Consider the following 19488-nt stretch of genomic DNA (forward strand, 5'->3'; position numbering starts at 1 on the left):
ATCAGTTACATGTATGACCAGATGTAAATACACCTCAACATATCACACAAGAGAATTCTTTCCTTACAAAGGTGGGTAGTCAGAACTGTACGATGTTCTTTAGTTGTTCTCTAAGAACAAGGTATTATATGTAAAAAGTAGATGCAAAATCTAAGTTAAATCAAAAGACTCTGGTAACAGATTAATTCATGCTTTTTACAACACAGCTGGATTACTCTAAAGTTCATCGGAGTAAAAGGAAATACTTCAGTTTGCATGAACTTTGAAAAAGACTATTAGCTGTTGTGAAAATGAAAAAAATAAATGCAGAAAAAATTCAACTTTATATATTCCTGGCTTTTTCTTTCAAAATGAGAACTGTACCCAATCTGTTTCATGAGAAAGAAAAGACTGCTTTCTGAGTATTACTGTATTAGGCATATGCAACCAGTGACAAGTACTGGATTTACAATATTTCTGAGGAGGGTGACACCTTTTACTTAAACATTCAGTGATCAGCACATTTATTTGTGCTGTGGCAACAATGCATTCTGCCTGCAGCAAGCAGAGCTCATGATTCCAAAATCCTACAAGAATGCCCAAACTGTTATGGCAAAGGCAATTTGGCAAGCATGCTCTTAATTATTTCTCAATGCACCAGTTCAATTTTTTTTAAAAGATGACTTATTAACTGAGTCATGGAATGAAACACTTTAACCTAGTTCTTAGACCTTCATTCAGAAATGAAACAGGACTTCCAGCCTTGCTCTAATGAACACAAGCTGGAACACTCAGCAGAACAGACTGCAACCCATTCTCTGAAGCCTGAAAGCCAGTCAGATTTCTCAGAGAAGAGGACGCATTACTTGAAATACCTCAAGCAAAGGAAACAGGGTAGATTTCCTGCTTTCTGAGCACTCTGCTCATCTCCCACTAGAGATGATTTAATCAATCTTTCCCTCAATGAATTTGCCGCAGAGCTTTGACTTAAAAATAAATTAATAGTATCAGTATAATGTCAGAAAGCTTATTACAAATTTCATTTTCTTAATTGTTTGCAGCGTATGTAACTTCTTGCACTTCAGAAACAGCAACCTGTGATAAAGGATGGAGAATATAGTAATGCTGAACAAATTCAAAGGAAAGAGAGAGATACATCTTGATCTCACTGCTAGCATGTGCACTACAACTGGATTAAAATGGAAGTACCAATACTGAATAATGTCAGTACTGCGAGAGTAATTTATAAACAAAGCCTGATATTTAATTTCTTACCCCACAGGCTTATGTCACCTGCCAGATAAGGTCCTCCAAAGACAAAGCCAACTTCATCTCCACGATCAGCTTTCACATACTCTGGTTTAGTATCCCAGTATAAAGTGGAACGATGCTGATACTCAAAGAAGTAGTAGGCGCTCCAGAATCTAGAAGACGTCACATTTAGAGAGTTGCAGGAGAAGCATGTTAGTGTTGCTTTAAATATGTACAATGCTTTACAGGCAACTGGGCACATTTCTGAATGTAACACTACTCCCAAATACATATTTGTATCTTTAATTAAAAATGAAGAATGCATAGTATTAAGAAGATGAAAAATTCACCTTGGGAATACAGATAGAAAACAAAATCCAGTTATTTCCCAGTTCTGCATATTTTGGTGTGCCTTGCCTATGCTTAGATGTCATAAATCTTCTACACTGCAGAGCTGCTGACTTCTGAAGCAGTAGTGGGCTAAAAGGGAAATTCCAGGTTCCTTCAATTTTTAAGCTTCTGTAATTCACACAGCAAACATCTACTTGTGTTATCCTTTTCTTATCTCAGTGTACTGCAACCATAAGCCCAAGTGCAAAAGTAAAGACATCATTTGCTTGATGTGGTTCTGTACCCCTGAATCACACTTCATTCTCAAAGTTCCCAGTGGGAATTTCAAGAAGGGTTACCTGCACAACAGGATTTGTTTCTATACCATTTAATTCAGCCTGTAGTGAAAAGTTTGAGTGTCCTGTTTTGAGACTGTTTTAAAGAGAGTGTTCATTGTCTCACCCCGGTAATAACTCAGTGCTTTAATGGATGGTATGACAATAATGAAATCCCCCAGCAATTCCAGAAATTGGTCCTGTAGCTCAGCAGGATCATTTGTGTTTTCCAGATATTCATCCATTATTACAGACAACAATTCTGCTGGCAAATTCTAAACAAATTTAAAAAAAAGGGGGGGAGGGAGGTGGAAACATGGAAAAACTATCACTTTCAATTAGCTGCTGAAAATGTCAGGTTTTGAACTTCAGAGATTCCGCAAAGGTAGAAGAGTAAAGGACAGCACCCATACCGATGGAAAAGCATGATGGCAAACAAAACTCATTGATGTTTTTTTTGTGAAAAGCAAAACAAAACAAACATGTTTCAGATAAAATTTACAACAGAGTTATATGATTTAAAACTCCTTAGGAATCAATTATTTTTCAGAAGTTTGGAATTTCACCCATCCTGACAATGCCTTTGGCATCTGTTTTCTTCAGGAGAAAAGAGACAGGAGTAACAAGTTTGAGTTCTTGAAAGATGTGTAGACTAGTAGGCTACAAGGCAAGACCATCAGGATTTCTAAACACAGCTTAGGTCGTTAGTGTTACAATTTACTGTTTGACAGATACAGTTCAAAACAAAGAGTGCAAAATATTTTCAGTAACTACTTAAAAAGCTATATTTAATTTACTGAAAAAACCTGCCTTGAAACCCAATAAGCAGGAGACTGGATATAAAATAGTGTAAGGGCATCATTACAGTAGTCCTACATACAAATGCATAACACAAAAATGTTGGTTCAGATTTCTTGAAGAAGAAAGGTATTTCCCAGAATGTAGGCCTGACTCAAGCCTACTTCTGATTAGCTCCATACACTGCAGCCCTGCCAGCTTTGCCAGCATTCTCCTCAAACTGTAACGTTACCTTGAGCATTAGTAACACTATGCACAAGCAGAAAATTAGAGAACACTAAACTTCACAAATCTGGGATATGCACCAAAACAAGGTTTTACTTCTTAGATTAGTGCAGCAATTCTTACCATCATTGGTAGTAGAAACTCTAAAGCTGAAGTGATTGATTTTTTATGTCCCACATCTCTCAAAGCTGGTACTGTTGACGTCTGCACAGAAAAAAAGATGTTGCTAGAGCCATTTAACTTCTCCAGAGTTTCATATTTTAATAACTTTATTCCACTTTATTACTACTCATATTTATTTCTGAAGCAACATATCATATGCAAAAATGCAGGAACTGTCTTCAAAAGCTTGTATTTACCACAGCATATGTTTCATTCATGGAAGTTACTACATCAGCCATTCTAATTATGTACTTTATCCTTAAATCAATACACATTGTTAAGAGATTTGCAAGACCGGGGAGCATTAGGGCAAAATTAAGCAACAAGCTTGTTGTGTCTCAAAGGCTTATTTTCCCTCAGGTAGGGGAGATCCTGTTTGGATCACTGGCAGCCCCTCTCCCAGAGACTCACGAATACTACATACATTCAGAACAAATGCTTTGCATTACAAAGCCAAGCATGAATACTTATAAAATTAAGAGGACAAGAAAGACAGGACAAATCGATCCCCCACATTTTGCTGCACTGTATAGCAACTGTTCTCTTGAAGTTACCCATAGAATTCACACGTGAAAGAGTGCAAGTGAGATACCTGTACTCCACTCCCATCTGAGATGTTTAACCAACAAATCTTATTGCATGATAACAACAAATACAGGGGCAGCAACACAAACAGCACTCATTAGAGCTCACAGCGTAAGAGGTAAAATGTTTACAGTGATCAGTACAGCATTTTTAAATGTCCAGTGTATTGATCCTGAATACTGCACGGGTAACACCTGTGTGTTTGTTGTGGGGGAAAGGATTGTTTTTATTTTTGGAAAGTAATAAGCTCATGACTGCAGCATTATTTTTCACTTTCTCTGCCTGGTTAAGGCATTACATTTTCTGGAAAATACTATATAATATTGACAGTTGAGCATGCAGGATGGAGCCTGTCTTACTGCTTTGTGACCAACTGGTTCTGGGTCTCTACAAAATCAGAATGAAAGCAAAATTTGCTTTGTATGTATTCCTAACAGTGCATACGTAAAAAGTGTCCGACAAGCAAAGACCTCCCCCACTCTTCTCAGAATCACCTGCAGTATTTAATACCAACATTCCAAAAAATGAAAAACAGATATTAAATTACAGATCTAATATTCCAGCCAAATTCATTATTGCTGACTCCTATCATAAACAGGACCATGTTTAATTCTTTTCCAGCCAATGTATCTTCAGGTGACTTATGCAGAAATACTCCATCCAAAACTAAGGGTAGAAATGGGATTTCCTCAAGGAGTAGAAAAAAACATCAAGTTACTTGTTAATAGTATTTTCCCTTTTTCCTTCAAGTCACATAATAAAACACCCACATTTAGCGTTCCAGGTGCTTTCCTGCACCTTTAGGTCATTTCCTTTAGGAAATCAGGGTACCTATGGCCACTGTAACACACAATTAGTTTTTCACAACAGTATGAAATGCTAGCCTGGCTGGGGTACGTTAAGATATAATTTAATGGTTTTCTGATCCTGTACTGTTTACAACTGACATTCAGGTATATTTATGTTTGAGCCTTGCACACAACTTTACAGTTGCTGTGACACTTCACTAAAAAAAGTCTTAACTAAAGAAAATGCCTGTGAGATAATTTGCATATTTGGGTGTACTTTGACAAAAATTCAGAAAAATCAACTTTGGAGCAGGTCAATTATTAACACTGATCAGAAGCTGATCTGAAGTTCTGCAAGTGTGCCATCAAAAAAAAAATATGTTACTAAGTAAAGTTTCACTTACTGTACTGTTAAAGACTATCCATCGCTTCCCGGTTCCTCAAGCAGTTTATTAGTGTGAGTGAACTGCTGGTCTCACACTTAAAATTTGCAATTTTCAGAAAATTGTTAACAAAGACAAGAACTGTTAGCTATGAATTAGTCTTTAAGGAATTTATATGCATAAGATCACTGTACACAGTACTGTTGTTTTATATAAGGCCTAGTTTAGGTGAGCTTGATAGATCTTCAAGTACTTGATTTTACTAGAGATCCTACAGTTAGATCATTAAGACAAATAATTCTTTTGTACTTCTCTTTTGTGCTATATTTCTGTTCACTGATATACAACCAATCTTGCTGTAGAGATAGCATGAAATTATAACAAAAATCAAGACAAGGAAGTCCAGAGAATCAGCTTGTGAGTTTCAAATTATGACTACCTACAGCTTCAGGCAGAGAAACAAGAAAGGTGCTTTCATTTCCAGGTGTTTTGTTTGTTCTGTTTTGTTTGCTTTACTTCAAACTAAGAGTCTCCAAAAAAGCCCATAGCTGAATAAAAACTGAGTGCTTCTTCTAATTAAATGTCCCATAACACATTCAACCATTATTATGTAAGTGACAGTGTGCATGAAATTGGACATATGCCTAGCTAGGCGTATGTGTAACTGAAAATACTTAAATCTACCCACAAACATTATAATCTCATAACTGTATAACCTATTTCCAACATCAAATGAACACAGTAAGATTGAAAATATACAGACTATTTGAATTAAAATCTTACTTAGTGCTAATCTATTTATCCATACATATGCCTTGAAAAATAACCCTAATCAACTTGTTTGCATAATATGCAATCAGATTTTCCTCTTCTTTTAACCAAATAATCAGATATTAAAAATACTGTTCATTATGGAAGCTTTAAAATGCAAAAATGATCCTACCTTAAGACCTGCTGAAAGAAGTAAATCTTTATTAGAGGGAATTAGAACTCCACTCTCTAATATTGCTTTATGAAAGAGACCCTTAGACAAATGTCTCGCTCCAATTTATAGGAGGGAGAGGAGGTTCTTTTATTATCTCTATACCCGGCGTGAGATTAAGAAGCAACGGTTCAAATGTTGGTCCGACCAGTTTATTACAAATCTTAATCAGGGAAATGGGGAAGGGAAGGACGGACACTATTATGAATTAGGGTAATGGGGAAAGGAAGGAGGGTGATAGAAAAGATAGGAAAGAAGAAGCAAGGGGTCTTTATAGGCAGCAAGAGGGACATAGTCACCACCATGGATCCAGCGAGGTTCATAGTTCAGTCTTTGATCTTCAGTAGCAGTGGGTCGTCAGGCAGTTATCCTGTTGACAACGACCACCACAACCATGGTGATGATGGCCCTTTTTCAATGCTTCAAAGTGGTTGAGTCAGCTGTTTTTGGAGTGACAGCTCAAATCCAAAGTGGTCGAGTCAGCTCTCCTTTGAGTGACAGCTCAAACCCAAGGTGGTTGAGTCAGTTCTCCTTGCGGTGGCAGCTTCTGGCTCTGGGATCTCAGCAGGAACCTCCTTTGTTCTTATCTTTCTGGCCTTGCCAGCAGATAAGAGGAAGCAGGGAGGCACCAACTTGCATCTTGCCTTCGCAGGATACAATGGTATCATCCCCCAGCCTCCCATACCAAGCTGGAGCGGTTTGGCCACAGGCCAGATCTTCCACCAGTGAACACTGCTGAGCACTCTCTTCCGCTCTTCTACAGAGCAAGCAGCTCTGGGGGGGAAGGGGCTTTCAAATGTTCCCAAAGCAATAACGATTGTCACACAGTTAGCACCCATCAGTTGCCTCCTTGACAAGTCTTATCACAAGAAAAACCTCAGGAAGCAAGCTTTGAGCAAAAAAAAAAAAAAAAAAAAAAAAACAAAGAAGGATTCTCACAACAAAGTAGATAAAACCTGCTAAAAAGGGAGGAACAGAAAACATTCATTCTGCATCATGGTCCTTATCTCATAACAACTTGCTCAGCTAGATTGCTGCAATCAGTGTGGAAATACACTTTTGGGGAAAGTGATCAGACTTACTTAGAACAAAGTACCTTTAATCTTCTTTTCAAAAACTAGATTAAGCATTTAAATGTTACAGTAATTGAGTTTACTTTTGAACATTTTAAAAGACATTTTAGTTATCTACTGCATACTTACATGTGCAAAAACACAGCAAGATCCCGCAGATACACCAAAGAGTGTGACTGATCCTGGATCCCCACCAAAGTGTTCAATATTTTCTCAGACCCACTGAAGAGTTTCTGCTTGATCCAAAAATGCCCAGTTCCCACGAGCATGTGCATCACCAGTACTGAAAGAAAAGCAGTATAAGCTAACATCTCAGGAAGAGTAATATTTCTTATACCAAAATAAAATTAACTGCCAACTTACAGTTTGTGCAATTTGGCCAAGGAAAGGTCTTACCACTCAACCACTTAACCACATAAACCATTTATGCTCTAAGCAAAACAAAAAGTATGTAGTAAAAAGTGAAATGGTTCATCTTACTTGAAAAATCCAAGGAGTCCAAGTCTGTACTGAATTATTACTACCACTACAATATTCTCGCAGGCTGAAAGTGCTGAACCATTGTACCTTGAAGCACCACCAAATACAAAATTGCCTCCATGGATCCACACCACAACCTTTGAGAAAAAAGGGTGAGACATACATTATGCATTGGTTGGCAGGTTTCATATGAGAAGAGAATACAACAGAGAATTAATAACTTCGAATCACTGAAAGTCAATGGGAGCTTAATTTCATGTTTATGGATTGTGAATTTTGCATATTAGTCCTGCTTATGCAGGACAACATTTTCAAAAGCAATTAAGTGGCTTAGGAGTCAGGATTAAAAGCAGACATTGTAGATCACAAGGTTTCACAAGGGGTTTACATACAGGTAATTTGTTCTTCTTGTCTGCAGGGCTATAACCATTTAGATACAAGCAGTCCTCAGAAGTCCGAAATTGAATGTGTTCTTCTTTGTAACTTTTTTCAGCTTTTTTCAACATGGTCAAATCTTGAGGACATCTTCACAAAAGAAAGAAAGAAAGCATAATTATTAGTAATAAAACTGAAATATTAGCTATGTACCAATGATAGACAAAACACATTTTCTTTATCAGGCTGAATTTCCACTTGGCACTTGAACTCTCTGTTACTTACAGGAATCCTTATGTTTCCTAATCCCACAGTTCTTATTAAATATCCCACTGCCAGTCAATCCAAGTACCTTAATGAAAATCATACACTAACAATCGTACACTAACAAATATGACAGTACTGACAAATATGAGCAAGTACAATACACACAAGTTAAATGAACAGCTCTCACAGCAGCGGGTAAGAAGTTGCATCTTTCAGATCATTCCAGGGGTCAGGAGGTTCAGGTGGGGAAAACCTCAAAGATCCAACAGGTGCTTTTGCAAAAGGAATCCCAAGGAAAACATTTACAAGTCTGTCTGTTCCCTTCACATTTGCTTGTTTTCCTCTGAGCAGTCCACATGCAATAGTCACTTCTGGTTCTGCAGCCTTCTGCCCTAAGTAGCACATAAGCCAAAAGAATTAATCTGCATTTCCATAATTATCAGATTTTTCACTGAGGCTTTCTTAAGGAAACAATTTATTTTGAAGATTTCACCTTGTTCAATTTTGTTCAGTTTTCATTTTACTTATGTGCAATGACACTCCCCTCACCAAAAACTTCCACAGCTGGCTCTGTTTATGACAGTAGGAGCTAGGTAGGGCACAGTTTACACACTGTGCAAGATAATAAATCTTAAAAACAATTTCAGAACAAACGGTAACAGACAAAATCATCAGTATCTTCTAAGTTTACCATTCAATAAAACAATATCCTTTTATTAAACAAACCCTTTTATTATTTTCATAAAAACATCTCAAGATGGTTTCATTAAAAATAAAAAGTCACTTTTGCATTGAGCTTATTAGGATTCTTTTGCAGATTGCTAATACAAATAGAAGAGAGGTACTGCTCTTGAAAACTACTACCCTGTAATTTATTAGTGCAGTAGCTTCCCCATCAGCAGTTAAAAATATATATATATATCAAAAATCAAAATCAAAGACCTTGCATCTCACCTTCTGTTCCACAAGTGGTGAATGTTAAACTGCAAACCAAGATACAAAGCAAAGAAATCTGGGTTTGAGGAGCAATTTTTCTCTAAGTTGGATTCCAGATTATTTTCTGTTTTTTATGTGGAAGACACTGGTACAAAGGCCTCTGCTGACTGTGCTCTCAGTAGGGAGCACAGCTAAATTCCCTTCTGAAAATGCACTGCATTAAGCACTTTCAGAGCTGTAACTGAAATGGAGAACAAATACAATCTCTTAGTGCAACATACCCGTCATTACCTGATCCTGATGATGGATGATTTGGCCCAGCATCAGCTGTGAACAATGAAAGGTCTTATCCTAGTTAATCTGTTTTTACTTCTACAATCCTATACACACCTCAATTCCCATTTAAATATTTACTACTTCATATTTTGAATCTTATAAGTGCTACAAGGAGTGAAATTTTAAAGAGTTTCAGAGCTACTGACTAAAATTCCTGTAAACAAACAAACACAACAAAAAGTGTTTGCAGATTACAAATAACTGGGAAGAAAGGAAGAAAGGAAGCTTAGTTATTGCAAAGGTTTAACAAGTGCTAGCATATCTGCACCACAATTAGCATGGTATGTGTGCTTTTCTGCAAGAACTGGCCTCCAACTTCCAAATTAGTTTTTTAACCCTTTTGCATATTTAAAAATAAATGGGATATTAAAGCTGAGGGCCAGATTACAGCATCTTTTCTGTGACTGCACAAGGCAACAGAGAAGCCTCAGTGTAGGTTAGAAAGCAAGGCCAACACCTTATGGTACGTGTACTTCCCTCAAAAGACAAGGAAAAGACCATGACCACTCCTTCACTACAAAATAGCTTCCTATGGTGGAAATAAGCTGGCTATCCAAAACTGCCCAGTTTTCCCCTTTTGGCTGAGAAATCTCAAAAAGTTCTGTAGTCCATAGGAGCATGACAACACTCAAAGCAAGTAACTGGCCTTAAACAGATAAGCCTCAAGGTCTTCTTCACAGTTGGATCTACAAGTCTAGCCTGCTCCACTAGCTCCCAGTTTTCAGCAGGCAGAACACTACATAATGGATCTGTGTTTCTCCACCTTTGATTCATTTTACATCTCCCAGATGAACAGTGTCACCAGAACTCAGTTGCAAAGCATACTGCTCCAGGGTCTGCTGCACTGCTTTCACTTCATTCACCTCCAAAATAAAAACGCTGCAGAGCCATCTTCTCCATAACAGATGGGTAATACATCATGTAAGTTCACCCTGTCTTGAGATTTGTCAGTTGGTTCTTCTTTAGATGCTTTTTTCACTGTAAATAGTTCCTCCTCAAAATACCAAAACAGGAAGTGAGACCTATCAGCTCAAATGAGCTCTAGGCTATCCCACCTTATCAGCCCTCACTCACCTCATCAGCCTGAGTCATCACCTCCTTATCCTTTTTCTCCCTCTTCTCTGTGAACAAAATCAGTATCAGACATATTAGCAAGTAGATAGATTGCTATTTAATTTTAAGTGATCTAAGAAAATAAACAAAACATTTTTTCACTTTTATTAGTGCTCTGAATTGAAAGAACTGTTTATCACAGCAACAATACCAACAGAAAGCGCACTGAAGCTGCCGTTCCATTCAGAGCCAACCGTTACAAGTCACACACAGAAAAGCTCCTGGTGCACAACCCGCATCCCGCAGCAGCGACAGGGATCAAACGGCTGCCCAGTGCGCGGGCACAGCTGTGCCGGGGCTGCTTACACAAACGTCTGTCGCGAGTAACATAGGAGTAAAGCTTTTATTTCTGCCGGCTGCCAGCAGGGCGGCTCGGGCGACCGGTGTTTCATTACCCACAACCGTACCTCGAGGCAGCCAGCAAGCTGTCACTCGAGAGATAACAACAAAAACCAATCGTTTCTTTTTTGTGACAACAAATCTTTTCTTTTGTGATAAGTAATCAAATATATGGCTGAGAAGCTGAAGCAAGATACTGCGTGTTTACACAGAAGTCAATGCCTAACTCCTAAGACCAAGGGGTGAATGAAGCTGCGCTGTAAACCATCGCTACAGCCCCGATCGCTCCACTTACTGTAACAACGTGATTATTTTTTTTTTTTTACACGCAGTTTGCTTTTTCAAATTAACTCAAGGACGAAAGACATTGCTTTAAGCAAAACATGACCCAACTCTCCCCCACCCTCCCCAGCACCGAACTCCTCAGAGCCCCGCACCACGTCCCCGCACAGCTCCTCTCCCTGCCGGGCTCAGCACCGCGCCGACACGCCAGCCCTCCGCACGGCTGCGCAAGGCTTCGGTGCCGTTCCACCGATCGCCCACGGGGGAGCACTCCGCACCAAAGCTCCCCGCCCGGTCCGGCGGCGAATCGCGTCCGGGCTCCTTCCGCCCCGCCGGCATCGCAGCCATGGTGGGCCCAGGCGGCGGCGTGCCGCTGGAGAACGCCAACCCGCTCATCTACCGCCGCTCGGGGGAGCGGCCCGTGACGGCGCGGGAGGAGGACGACGAGCTGCCCGACTCCATCGACGACCGGGAGATCTTCGATATCCTGCCGGCAGGGAGGGCGGGCGGGGGTGGGCGGCCTCCTTCCCGCTTTCCTTAACGCCGCACATCTCATCCGCTCCATTAACGACCCCGAGCATCCCCTGACCCTGGAGGAGCTGAATGTCGTCGAGCAAGTTCGAGTTAAAGTGAGACTGTCTTATTTTTGCTGTTGTTGTTTTTCCTCCTTGTTTTTTCATTATCATTTTTTTTTTTTTTTTTTTTTTTTTTTTTTTTTTTCCGTGAAAAGACGTGTATTATGTGAATTTACTGCATTTAAACATAGTGCTTTAAGCCCTCAACAAAGAAAACCCGAGCAGTGCTGTGCATGGAGCACTGCAGGCAGGGCACAGCAACAAACCTGTTGGTTTGTTTTCCAACAGGTGAACGATGCCGAGAGCACCGTGGCAGTGGAGTTCACACCCACCATCCCGCACTGCAGCATGGCAACGCTAATCGGCCTGTCCATAAAAGTGAAACTGATCAGATCACTGCCCGAGAGGTTTAAGGTGAGTAGTAAAGTCACTCTGGAAAGCAGAAGAGACGGATGGTGTTCAAAAGCAACTAAAACTTTTTGCTCCACATTATGGAGGAGGGAAACGCTCCAGGCTGAGGAAGGAACTAAACTAGCAGAGCAGAGCTGCAGTTCTGTGCTGGTGGCATCGCAGCTGATTGGGGTTGTGGTGTGAAGGCATGAGGGCACAGAAGGAGATGGCAGTGCTTTAGCCCTCTGCCTGAAGGAGGCTTATGCAGGTGGAAATGTGGTGTTCTTTTGGACTTGGTTTTATTCTTGCTGGTACAGCATCTGTCCGTGCCAGAAATGTCTTTTGTTGTTGCTTTGTTTTGCTGTTTTCTTAATTAAATACTTTGAGCTTCCAGTGTTTTGTTGACTTGTCTCCTTTTTCTTTCTCCATACTTTTTAAGATGGATGTTCATATAACACCAGGAACACATGCCTCTGAACATGCAGGTAAGTGTTTTATTGCTCTGTTGCGTGGTTTTCTTTTATTAATCCAAAAATTAGAGAGAAGATAGATTCCTCCACCTGCAGATAGCTGTTTAACATCTGGGACTGTACACAAACCAGCCCCTTCTGGGAGATGTTACAGAACAGGAATGTGTAATAACAAAACTTAGAAGTACTCAGTGTCTTAGATTAAATGTTTCCTTGGATAGCCTGTGCTGTCAAATAGTCATTGCTTTACCTGGAAGGCACAGAAAGAGGGGGGAGGCAGGAGGTAAATTTCCTCTCCTGTTACACGTACACATGCATAACTTCCTGCTGCTGAATTATAAATAACTTACTGGTTTGAGATCTGCTAATGTGCCGTCTTTGACTTTAGACCACAGCTTTGTGATATAGTTAGCGTCTGTGGAGTTATTTTAGCTGAGTACCACAGCAACACTGAGACTATTAGTCTCACGGTAAGTGCTTCTAAAAAGACCTCTTGTACCAATATTTTGACCAGTTCCTTGTGGTATTTTTTTCTGTGCAGTTAACAAACAGCTTGCTGATAAAGAACGTGTAGCAGCTGCTTTGGAAAACTCTCACTTACTGGAAGTGGTAAATCAGTGTTTGTCTGCTAGATCATAATTGCCTGATCAGGAAACCATTAGTATTCTGCTGTATTAATTTTGTATGTAAGTGGTGTTGCTAATGCTACATGTATCTATGAGCAAAATAAAACTACCTTAAAGAAGTGTTCCATTACTTCTTCAAAAAAATAAAAAGCATGGAGAAAATTAGCTTGCTGGTAGCTATAAAGCTGTGATGTAAATTGGCTTTTTCCGTTTGTTAATTATTGCACTGGTGTGATTTGTGTTCTGAACTTTTAAAAAAGATTTGGTTGAACTTGCTTTTAACAGGTTTCTTACTGTCTAAAGACTAGTTATAGACTGCATTTTAGAAGTGGAGTTTGCGCACTGGGTTTCACAAGTATACCAAGTTAAGTAGCAGTTAAAATCTTTATACTCATATGATTATTTTGGACTAACACAGTTTTTCCTTCAAACATCAAGATTTCTACAAATTCCTGTGTGCCAAATTGTAAAACGTGTGGCAATAACTGTAAGCAATTTTAAATCATCTAATTTATCATTATTATTATGTTAATCTAAACAGCCAGTATGGAGGGCTCTTTAGATATGTATAAAATGTGACTTGCTTTTCCTTACTCATCACTTGTATCAAATGCAGTATCTTTGAGGAGGTTTTTGTTTCTTTGTTTTCTGTTTTCCTTCCTCCCTCCTGACAGGAGGAAGTCTTTGGTAGTTTTCAGTTGAAGTGATCCAGCTACTCTGCTGAAAACCTTTCCTGGTAGAGTTTGACAGCTGTGTCAAACTTAGTGATTTCACTGTATGTTGCTTTGTTTAAAGCACAATATACAGGTTTAGCAGTGATATTTAGCCTGCGCTTCTGGTCTGCGAAACATGGCATTTGAACTGTAGGGATTAGTGGCATAAAAATTCATTCAGATAGAATTCCATTATTAATTTGAACTTTCTTAAGAGTTGTTTCTAATACTGGAAAAATAACAGCTTGTAATAGTTCTGACAGGTATTTTGGTGCAGACGTACAATATTATGTATCAGCTATGCAGTACGTTTATCAGTTATTTACAGAGTAATTAGTATAGAGTTCTTGGTTGGGTTTTTTTTTGTTTGTTAGTTAGATGTGCGATAGTGATGCTTTACGTTTCAGTATTTTGTATTGGATAATCTCAGATGCTATTTCAGAAACAGTAAACCTTATGAAGGACATTATGTAGACACCACAGCCTGCTGGAACAGGCTAGTCTGTGTTGCCAGGAAACTAAGGCAGTGGTAAACCAAGTGAAATGGTGAAGTTCACATATACAAGAAAACAGAACAGCAGCAAATCCAAATCTACTCATTTTAGAAATTACTCACCCAGTATACATAGAGCTTCTGTAGAAGGCCAACTCTTCAGCAGCGTTTATTTGCTTATTTGATTAGCATCCTTCGAGTAATGAGCGTTTGGTTTGATGTTTGAATGAAACTGGAAATAAAAATAATATTTGTGTAAAATTAATGCTAATAAAGGAGTAGATTGACACACCTGCTAATATGCTCTTTGTCTCTCAGGCCTAATCACTGAACTGATCAGTCCTGACACTGCCAGCCTTTGCACCACTTCAGCTCTGGCAGTATGTGAAAGCAACTCATAAGCAATATGCTTGATATTGATTTTTTTTAATTATTTTTAATAGTAAAATGAAACTTGTCCTTCCAGATTTTGTGGAAGACAGGAATGCAAATATGGGGGGTAATAGAAAGATGAGTAGGCTGCAAACAGATGTTTGATGTGCTTTAACCTATGTATGAAACAGAGAAGGAATTAGTAAATTATACTTTATTTAATCTGCTTCTTAGCATTCACCACTACATAATAATAGTAACAAATGATTTATTGGATGTTAGCACTTGTCTTACAAGCCATGTTACGCAGTAATCCTATGGGTGCACTTTGCACTGCTTACTTTTTCAGAGAAGCAACAGTATGTGGTTAGGTTGTTCATAGTACATATTTCAGAGGTGACTTTTCAGTAAGTGAAGTCCCTTCACTTTATTACAGTGTCAAACAAAAGGTCTGACTCCTGCTACTTAAGAATGGTTAATTCCATACCTTTGGATCTGGTATGTTTCTTTAAATGATGTGGATGTTACATTGATTAGGTGAGAGAAACAACAGAAGGGACAAACCGTTGTTACTGGGCTGAAGATCGCAGCTCCTTCTGTATGGGGCTCCCTCAGCTTGAGTACTTGCTGAATGCTGATGTTCTGCCTCTTTCAGCAAAAATCTTCCAGCTTTAATGATCCCTATCTAGGGCCTGATGTACGAAGAGTAAGTGGGAGAAGAAAACATTAATTTGTTACAAGTGTTTCTTCACAGACTGCTCTTTCCCCATTTCCTCCCCCCCCAAAAAAGCCCCCTAACTTTAGTCTCTCCAGTGCTTTGTAATAGGACACATTTCATCAAAATATGGCTCTTTAGAGCAGCTGCATGGAATACAGTCGCATTCAAGTCCAGGAAAAATGCCAGAAGCAGACATCTGTTTCACACTCCTAGGCTCTGAGAGGAGTCCTCCAGGAGGACTGAGTGGCGTTAATTCCTCTTAATCTACAAACACTGTGACAAAACCTCTCTAGGGTCGCTGGCTGTGTTGCATGCTGGAGTAACCTGCCTTGTGTTTGAGCCAGCAGACCAACACAGTTTGTGTGGCTCAGGCTCTGCTGCTCTGCACATACTCGGGCCTGCACGCACACATCTACTTCCTGGGAGGAAACAGACTTCTTTCTAGCTACTCTCGTGCTGTCACTGCTGCCCAGTATCTGCAACTTCTGAAGACTCAAACTCCCAAATTCACTGTCAGTGGCTACAAAGCAGCTCAGCAGTTTCGTATCCAGAAATGTTACTGATCTCTTCCTGGAAGAAGTGACAAGAAGAGCTTGGCATTTCAGTGGACAATATTTCTTGTGTTTCCTTGCATGGAGTGATGTGTGCTACACATTGGCAACAGTTAATTAAAAAGGAAGTTATTTTAGTTTTCCAACTGTACTTCAGATTGATGTGTTTGTAATAACTAAGTGCTTTGATAAGAATTTCCCTTGGGAGCATTGATTTATAACATGCTTTACAGTAGTTTTTTTTATAGTTGTTAAAAACATTTCCCTCTAGCCTGTCAAGCAGATAGCTGTACCACTCTTCCCCCCTCATGAAATGCACTGTTTGGCATAAATACAGACTGAGCAAGCACACAAGTTTTTTCCTTAAAACAAAATTAATATAGCAAAATCTTTCAAATGTTTCTATGGAAAATACCAAAAAAGAGGAGGAAAAAGAAAGGAAATTGAAGCTATGACTAGAGTGTTTAAATCTGCTGGTATATTTCACAACCATTTACCAGCAATGTTTAATAGAAACCATACGACTTTTTTTTTTTCATTCAGGAAAATGCTGAAAATAACATTTTCACAAAACACAAGTAGCAAAAAGCCCTCGTTTTGTTCAGTGTTTCAGTAGTTGCAGAATATATGCTACTGAGTTCTATAAACTTTCTACATATTTCTTAACATCTGTTCATGCATTTCTTTTATGTTTTACCTGTAAGGAGCTTTTGCATTCTGTGGCAGGTTACCTCCATTGCTTAACTTTGTGGCGAGAGGAACAGCACTGTCTGCAGTCATAAGGACATCCTGCTTGGTTGAACCGTTGGAGACCCTGCTATCCCACCTTGATGTACAGATGCATCAGAGCAGCAGCATAATTTACAAGTAGCTTCTTCGATTTCAGTGCTTTTCACGAGTTGTTGCAGCCCACACAAGTTTCAGTTGACAAGGCTGTGCTCTTCACAAGTCTCTGAATCCTGCCATTAGTTCAGCTCTCACTCAGGGCTAGAGGGAGAGAGCAGGACAAAAGTTAATTTCCATCAAGTGAGTGGAATAAATGTAACATGGCAGTGGAGAGCAGCTGCTATCTTAGAGTTTTGGGAAGGCATAAGAAAAAGAGAAGAAAATAACAGGGCCATACTACACCTCACTGTGCTACCCTGGATTTGTTTTCCCTCCGCCCTGTCTTTCTGGGTCATTACACAACCCATCCCATAGTTCCCTCACATTGCAGCAGGGAACAGGAAAGTCTTTGTTGTCTCACTGTCATTAAGTCCAAGTCCATTCCCCACAAAAAGCAACAAGAGAGAAGAGACTACAACAATTACCTATGTAGAATTAATGCTTTAATTTGACCAACGGAGATGCACTCCTTTCCAAAATCATGAGTACAACAGCCAGTGAGTGTGGACAGCAGTCGTGCCTACACAGCCTAGCAGGAAAACCTCAGAGACCAGCAAGTCTTCCAGGATTGCCAAGCTCTCTTGTCTGTATGTGGTTCTCTCCATTTTGATTTTTCTTGGGATGATGTTTTATTGTAGCTTTTTTTTTTCTTTAATCTACCCAATTAATCTCATCTGAGTTCCCATCAGATGCCTCTCACATGATTTTGACCAAAATAACCTCAGTACAATGTCAGCAGTTTGCTTAACACCAAGATGCCCAGCAGCTTCAGTTCTCTATATTTTGCTCATGGAAGAGCTGGCACATAATCTGTCTTAGGATTGTGAAGGTGCCTAAGCAGCAGTGTTTGTTTTCGTCACTTCTGCAAAGTAACAAATAAATCAACCCTGTAGTTTGCAATGCTTGCATGAAAAAAATGGTTAATGCCAACAGACTCTATTTTTTCCTCCTGTTTTATAAGCATATAAGCGATGAAGCCTTGTCATATTTGTATAGTTGTTATTGTTAGTAACAAGAATATTGGGCCATTCCTAGCAAAAATTTGAGTTGTTTAATTTTACAAATGAAAAGTAAACATTGTATTAGCTTTAATCTGTACACATCAGCTATGTATCACACAAGTTCAATGCTCGCAATATGCTCTATTGAACCTTTAAAACTGCAGGGACTTTGTTATGAATATTGTGGTCTTCATCCTCTTCAAAGCTGCTTCGGCCTTTTACTGACTGCAAACATATTGGGGTGGTTTTTTTGTTGTTGTTGTTGGGTTTTTTTTGCATGCCTAATGGAACAACTCCTGTTTCAGCACAAAGAAAGATAAGATGAAAAAGACAACACAGTATGAATTGTGGCTCGGTCAAGCTAGAGAGAATGGAAACAATCCCACAGAACAGACTCTGGAATATACAAATACAGTAACATGCCAAAGAGAGGAAGTACATGTGTGAAAGCTGCCAAGACTGATGTAATGTCTGATCAGCTGCATTCAGGTCTGTACCACAGAAGCAGCAATGCACAGATCCTGTGCTGCCACAGACAGGGACAACTGGAGAGGCACTGCCCTGCTGCATGGAAGATGTTTTCCTGGCTGGGTCTCCTGGCACTGCTGTGTGAGACGTGGCCCAGCCACAGACTGCATCGCTGCACTCAGACTGTGAAACAAGGTATGGCAGCTCTGCAAGCCAAATAAAGTTAAGGCACAGACAAATTCTCAGCGTGATGCAGAAAAGGATACACAGAGAAATGGGATGGCTGAAAGTAATACCAGCTTACAGCTTCAGATGTGATCACGGGTTGTAACGATGCGCGGTGTGCATTACCCCAGCAGATGGTGCTATGATTTCACGGGGGTCAGCGTGCGATCCTACCAGCACAAGCGCTACTGAGTATCGGGCAAACGTCTTTATCCAGAGTTCCCACTTTGTCCTCACCCAGCAGAAGGTGACCGCGCCTGTCAGATGGGGAGGTGCTCGTCCTGCCTGTCTGCTTGGGGTACGAAGGCAAATAGTGCCTGTGCTGCCCCTGTTAGTCCTGATCAATTTTTTTTGTTTTCCCTTACCTGAACCCCTTCAGACTCGTAAAACCAGTGTGCACCACTCACAACCATTCTGTCACTACATAGACAGGACACATAACCAGGTGCCTCCTCCACTAGCAAAATCTCCTTTTCAGTGCTGACAATTCCTACTGAAGTGACACACAATTTATTTCAGCTGACTTAGTAATTATTGAAGCATTCAATTCTAATTAGGATTGTGGTTAATGAAATCTGCCATAAAATCATTTCAGTTTTTTAGCCTTCGTAAATGAAATTACAAATATTTAACAAATATAGATAAATAAATAGATACAGCATACAATGCATCGTAATTTTCTTTGCCAGTTCATCAACAGAAGCCTATATATCGATATGACTTAATGATGACAGGATGATAGACTCATTTTTCCAATGAGCAGTTTTCTTCTTATAAGGGAAAGAGCACTGCATCCGTATGAGATCATCTAGGAAAGCCCTCCTTCCTGAAAAATACTATATTCTTTTTTGTTGCCTAGCTACATGCTGCTGTTACCTTAGAAGGCTGTAGTTCATCTAAATTATTCTGGTGGTGCTGATGTGCTTGAGCAGAGGAGTAATGCAAATATATAGCCCTTTCTTTGGTAAAGATGATGAAAGAA

General features: G+C 39.6%; 2 protein-coding genes and 1 long non-coding RNA gene across 4 annotated transcripts in view; 1 reads left to right on the top strand and 2 right to left on the bottom strand.

The window, feature by feature from the left end:
- Positions 1 to 337: 337 nt before the first annotated feature.
- On the bottom strand, positions 338 to 11358 carry LOC122161956 (carboxylesterase 5A-like). The gene is given in 15 exon segments (XM_042821761.1): positions 338 to 1389; positions 1392 to 1403; positions 2023 to 2170; positions 3042 to 3122; positions 4213 to 4353; positions 4858 to 4873; positions 4875 to 4952; positions 5781 to 5877; positions 7017 to 7174; positions 7372 to 7508; positions 7764 to 7896; positions 8201 to 8405; positions 8968 to 9049; positions 10360 to 10406; positions 11175 to 11358. Coding segments are annotated over 15 exon segments (1686 nt in total). The 3' UTR covers positions 338 to 1222.
- CIAO2B (cytosolic iron-sulfur assembly component 2B) lies at positions 11329 to 14575 on the top strand. The gene is made up of 5 exons (XM_042821509.1): positions 11329 to 11501; positions 11569 to 11648; positions 11883 to 12008; positions 12424 to 12469; positions 12996 to 14575. Exons 1-5 carry the CDS (start codon positions 11366 to 11368, stop codon positions 13091 to 13093), a joined length of 486 nt encoding a protein of 161 aa, XP_042677443.1. The 5' UTR covers positions 11329 to 11365; the 3' UTR covers positions 13094 to 14575.
- A 649-nt stretch (positions 14576 to 15224) lies between these two features.
- The window catches only part of LOC122161827, a 55455-nt gene continuing 51191 nt past the window's right edge, over positions 15225 to 19488 (bottom strand). For both annotated transcript variants that reach the window (XR_006169314.1, XR_006169313.1), the window contains exons 3-4: positions 16625 to 16914; positions 15225 to 15350 (exon numbers count right to left, since the gene is read on the bottom strand). This is a non-coding gene — a long non-coding RNA (uncharacterized LOC122161827). The remainder of the gene's footprint in view (positions 15351 to 16624; positions 16915 to 19488) is intronic.

The sequence above is a fragment of the Centrocercus urophasianus genome, unplaced genomic scaffold (genome assembly GCF_019232065.1).
Source record: "Centrocercus urophasianus isolate 14NV4802_14NV808 unplaced genomic scaffold, USGS_Curo_1.0 seq_2, whole genome shotgun sequence".
NCBI classification, from domain to species: Eukaryota; Metazoa; Chordata; class Aves; order Galliformes; family Phasianidae; genus Centrocercus; species Centrocercus urophasianus.

Bases quoted from the DNA above. Each gene is read 5' to 3' on its own strand.
- CIAO2B (XM_042821509.1), top strand. From the start codon at position 11,366: ATGGTGGGCCCAGGCGGCGGCGTGCCGCTGGAGAACGCCAACCCGCTC. The intron at 11,649-11,882 runs GTGAGACTGTCT...GTTTTCCAACAG, and splicing joins TCGAGCAAGTTCGAGTTAAA to GTGAACGATGCCGAGAGCAC. The intron at 12,470-12,995 runs GTAAGTGTTTTA...TTTTCTGTGCAG, and splicing joins ACATGCCTCTGAACATGCAG to TTAACAAACAGCTTGCTGAT.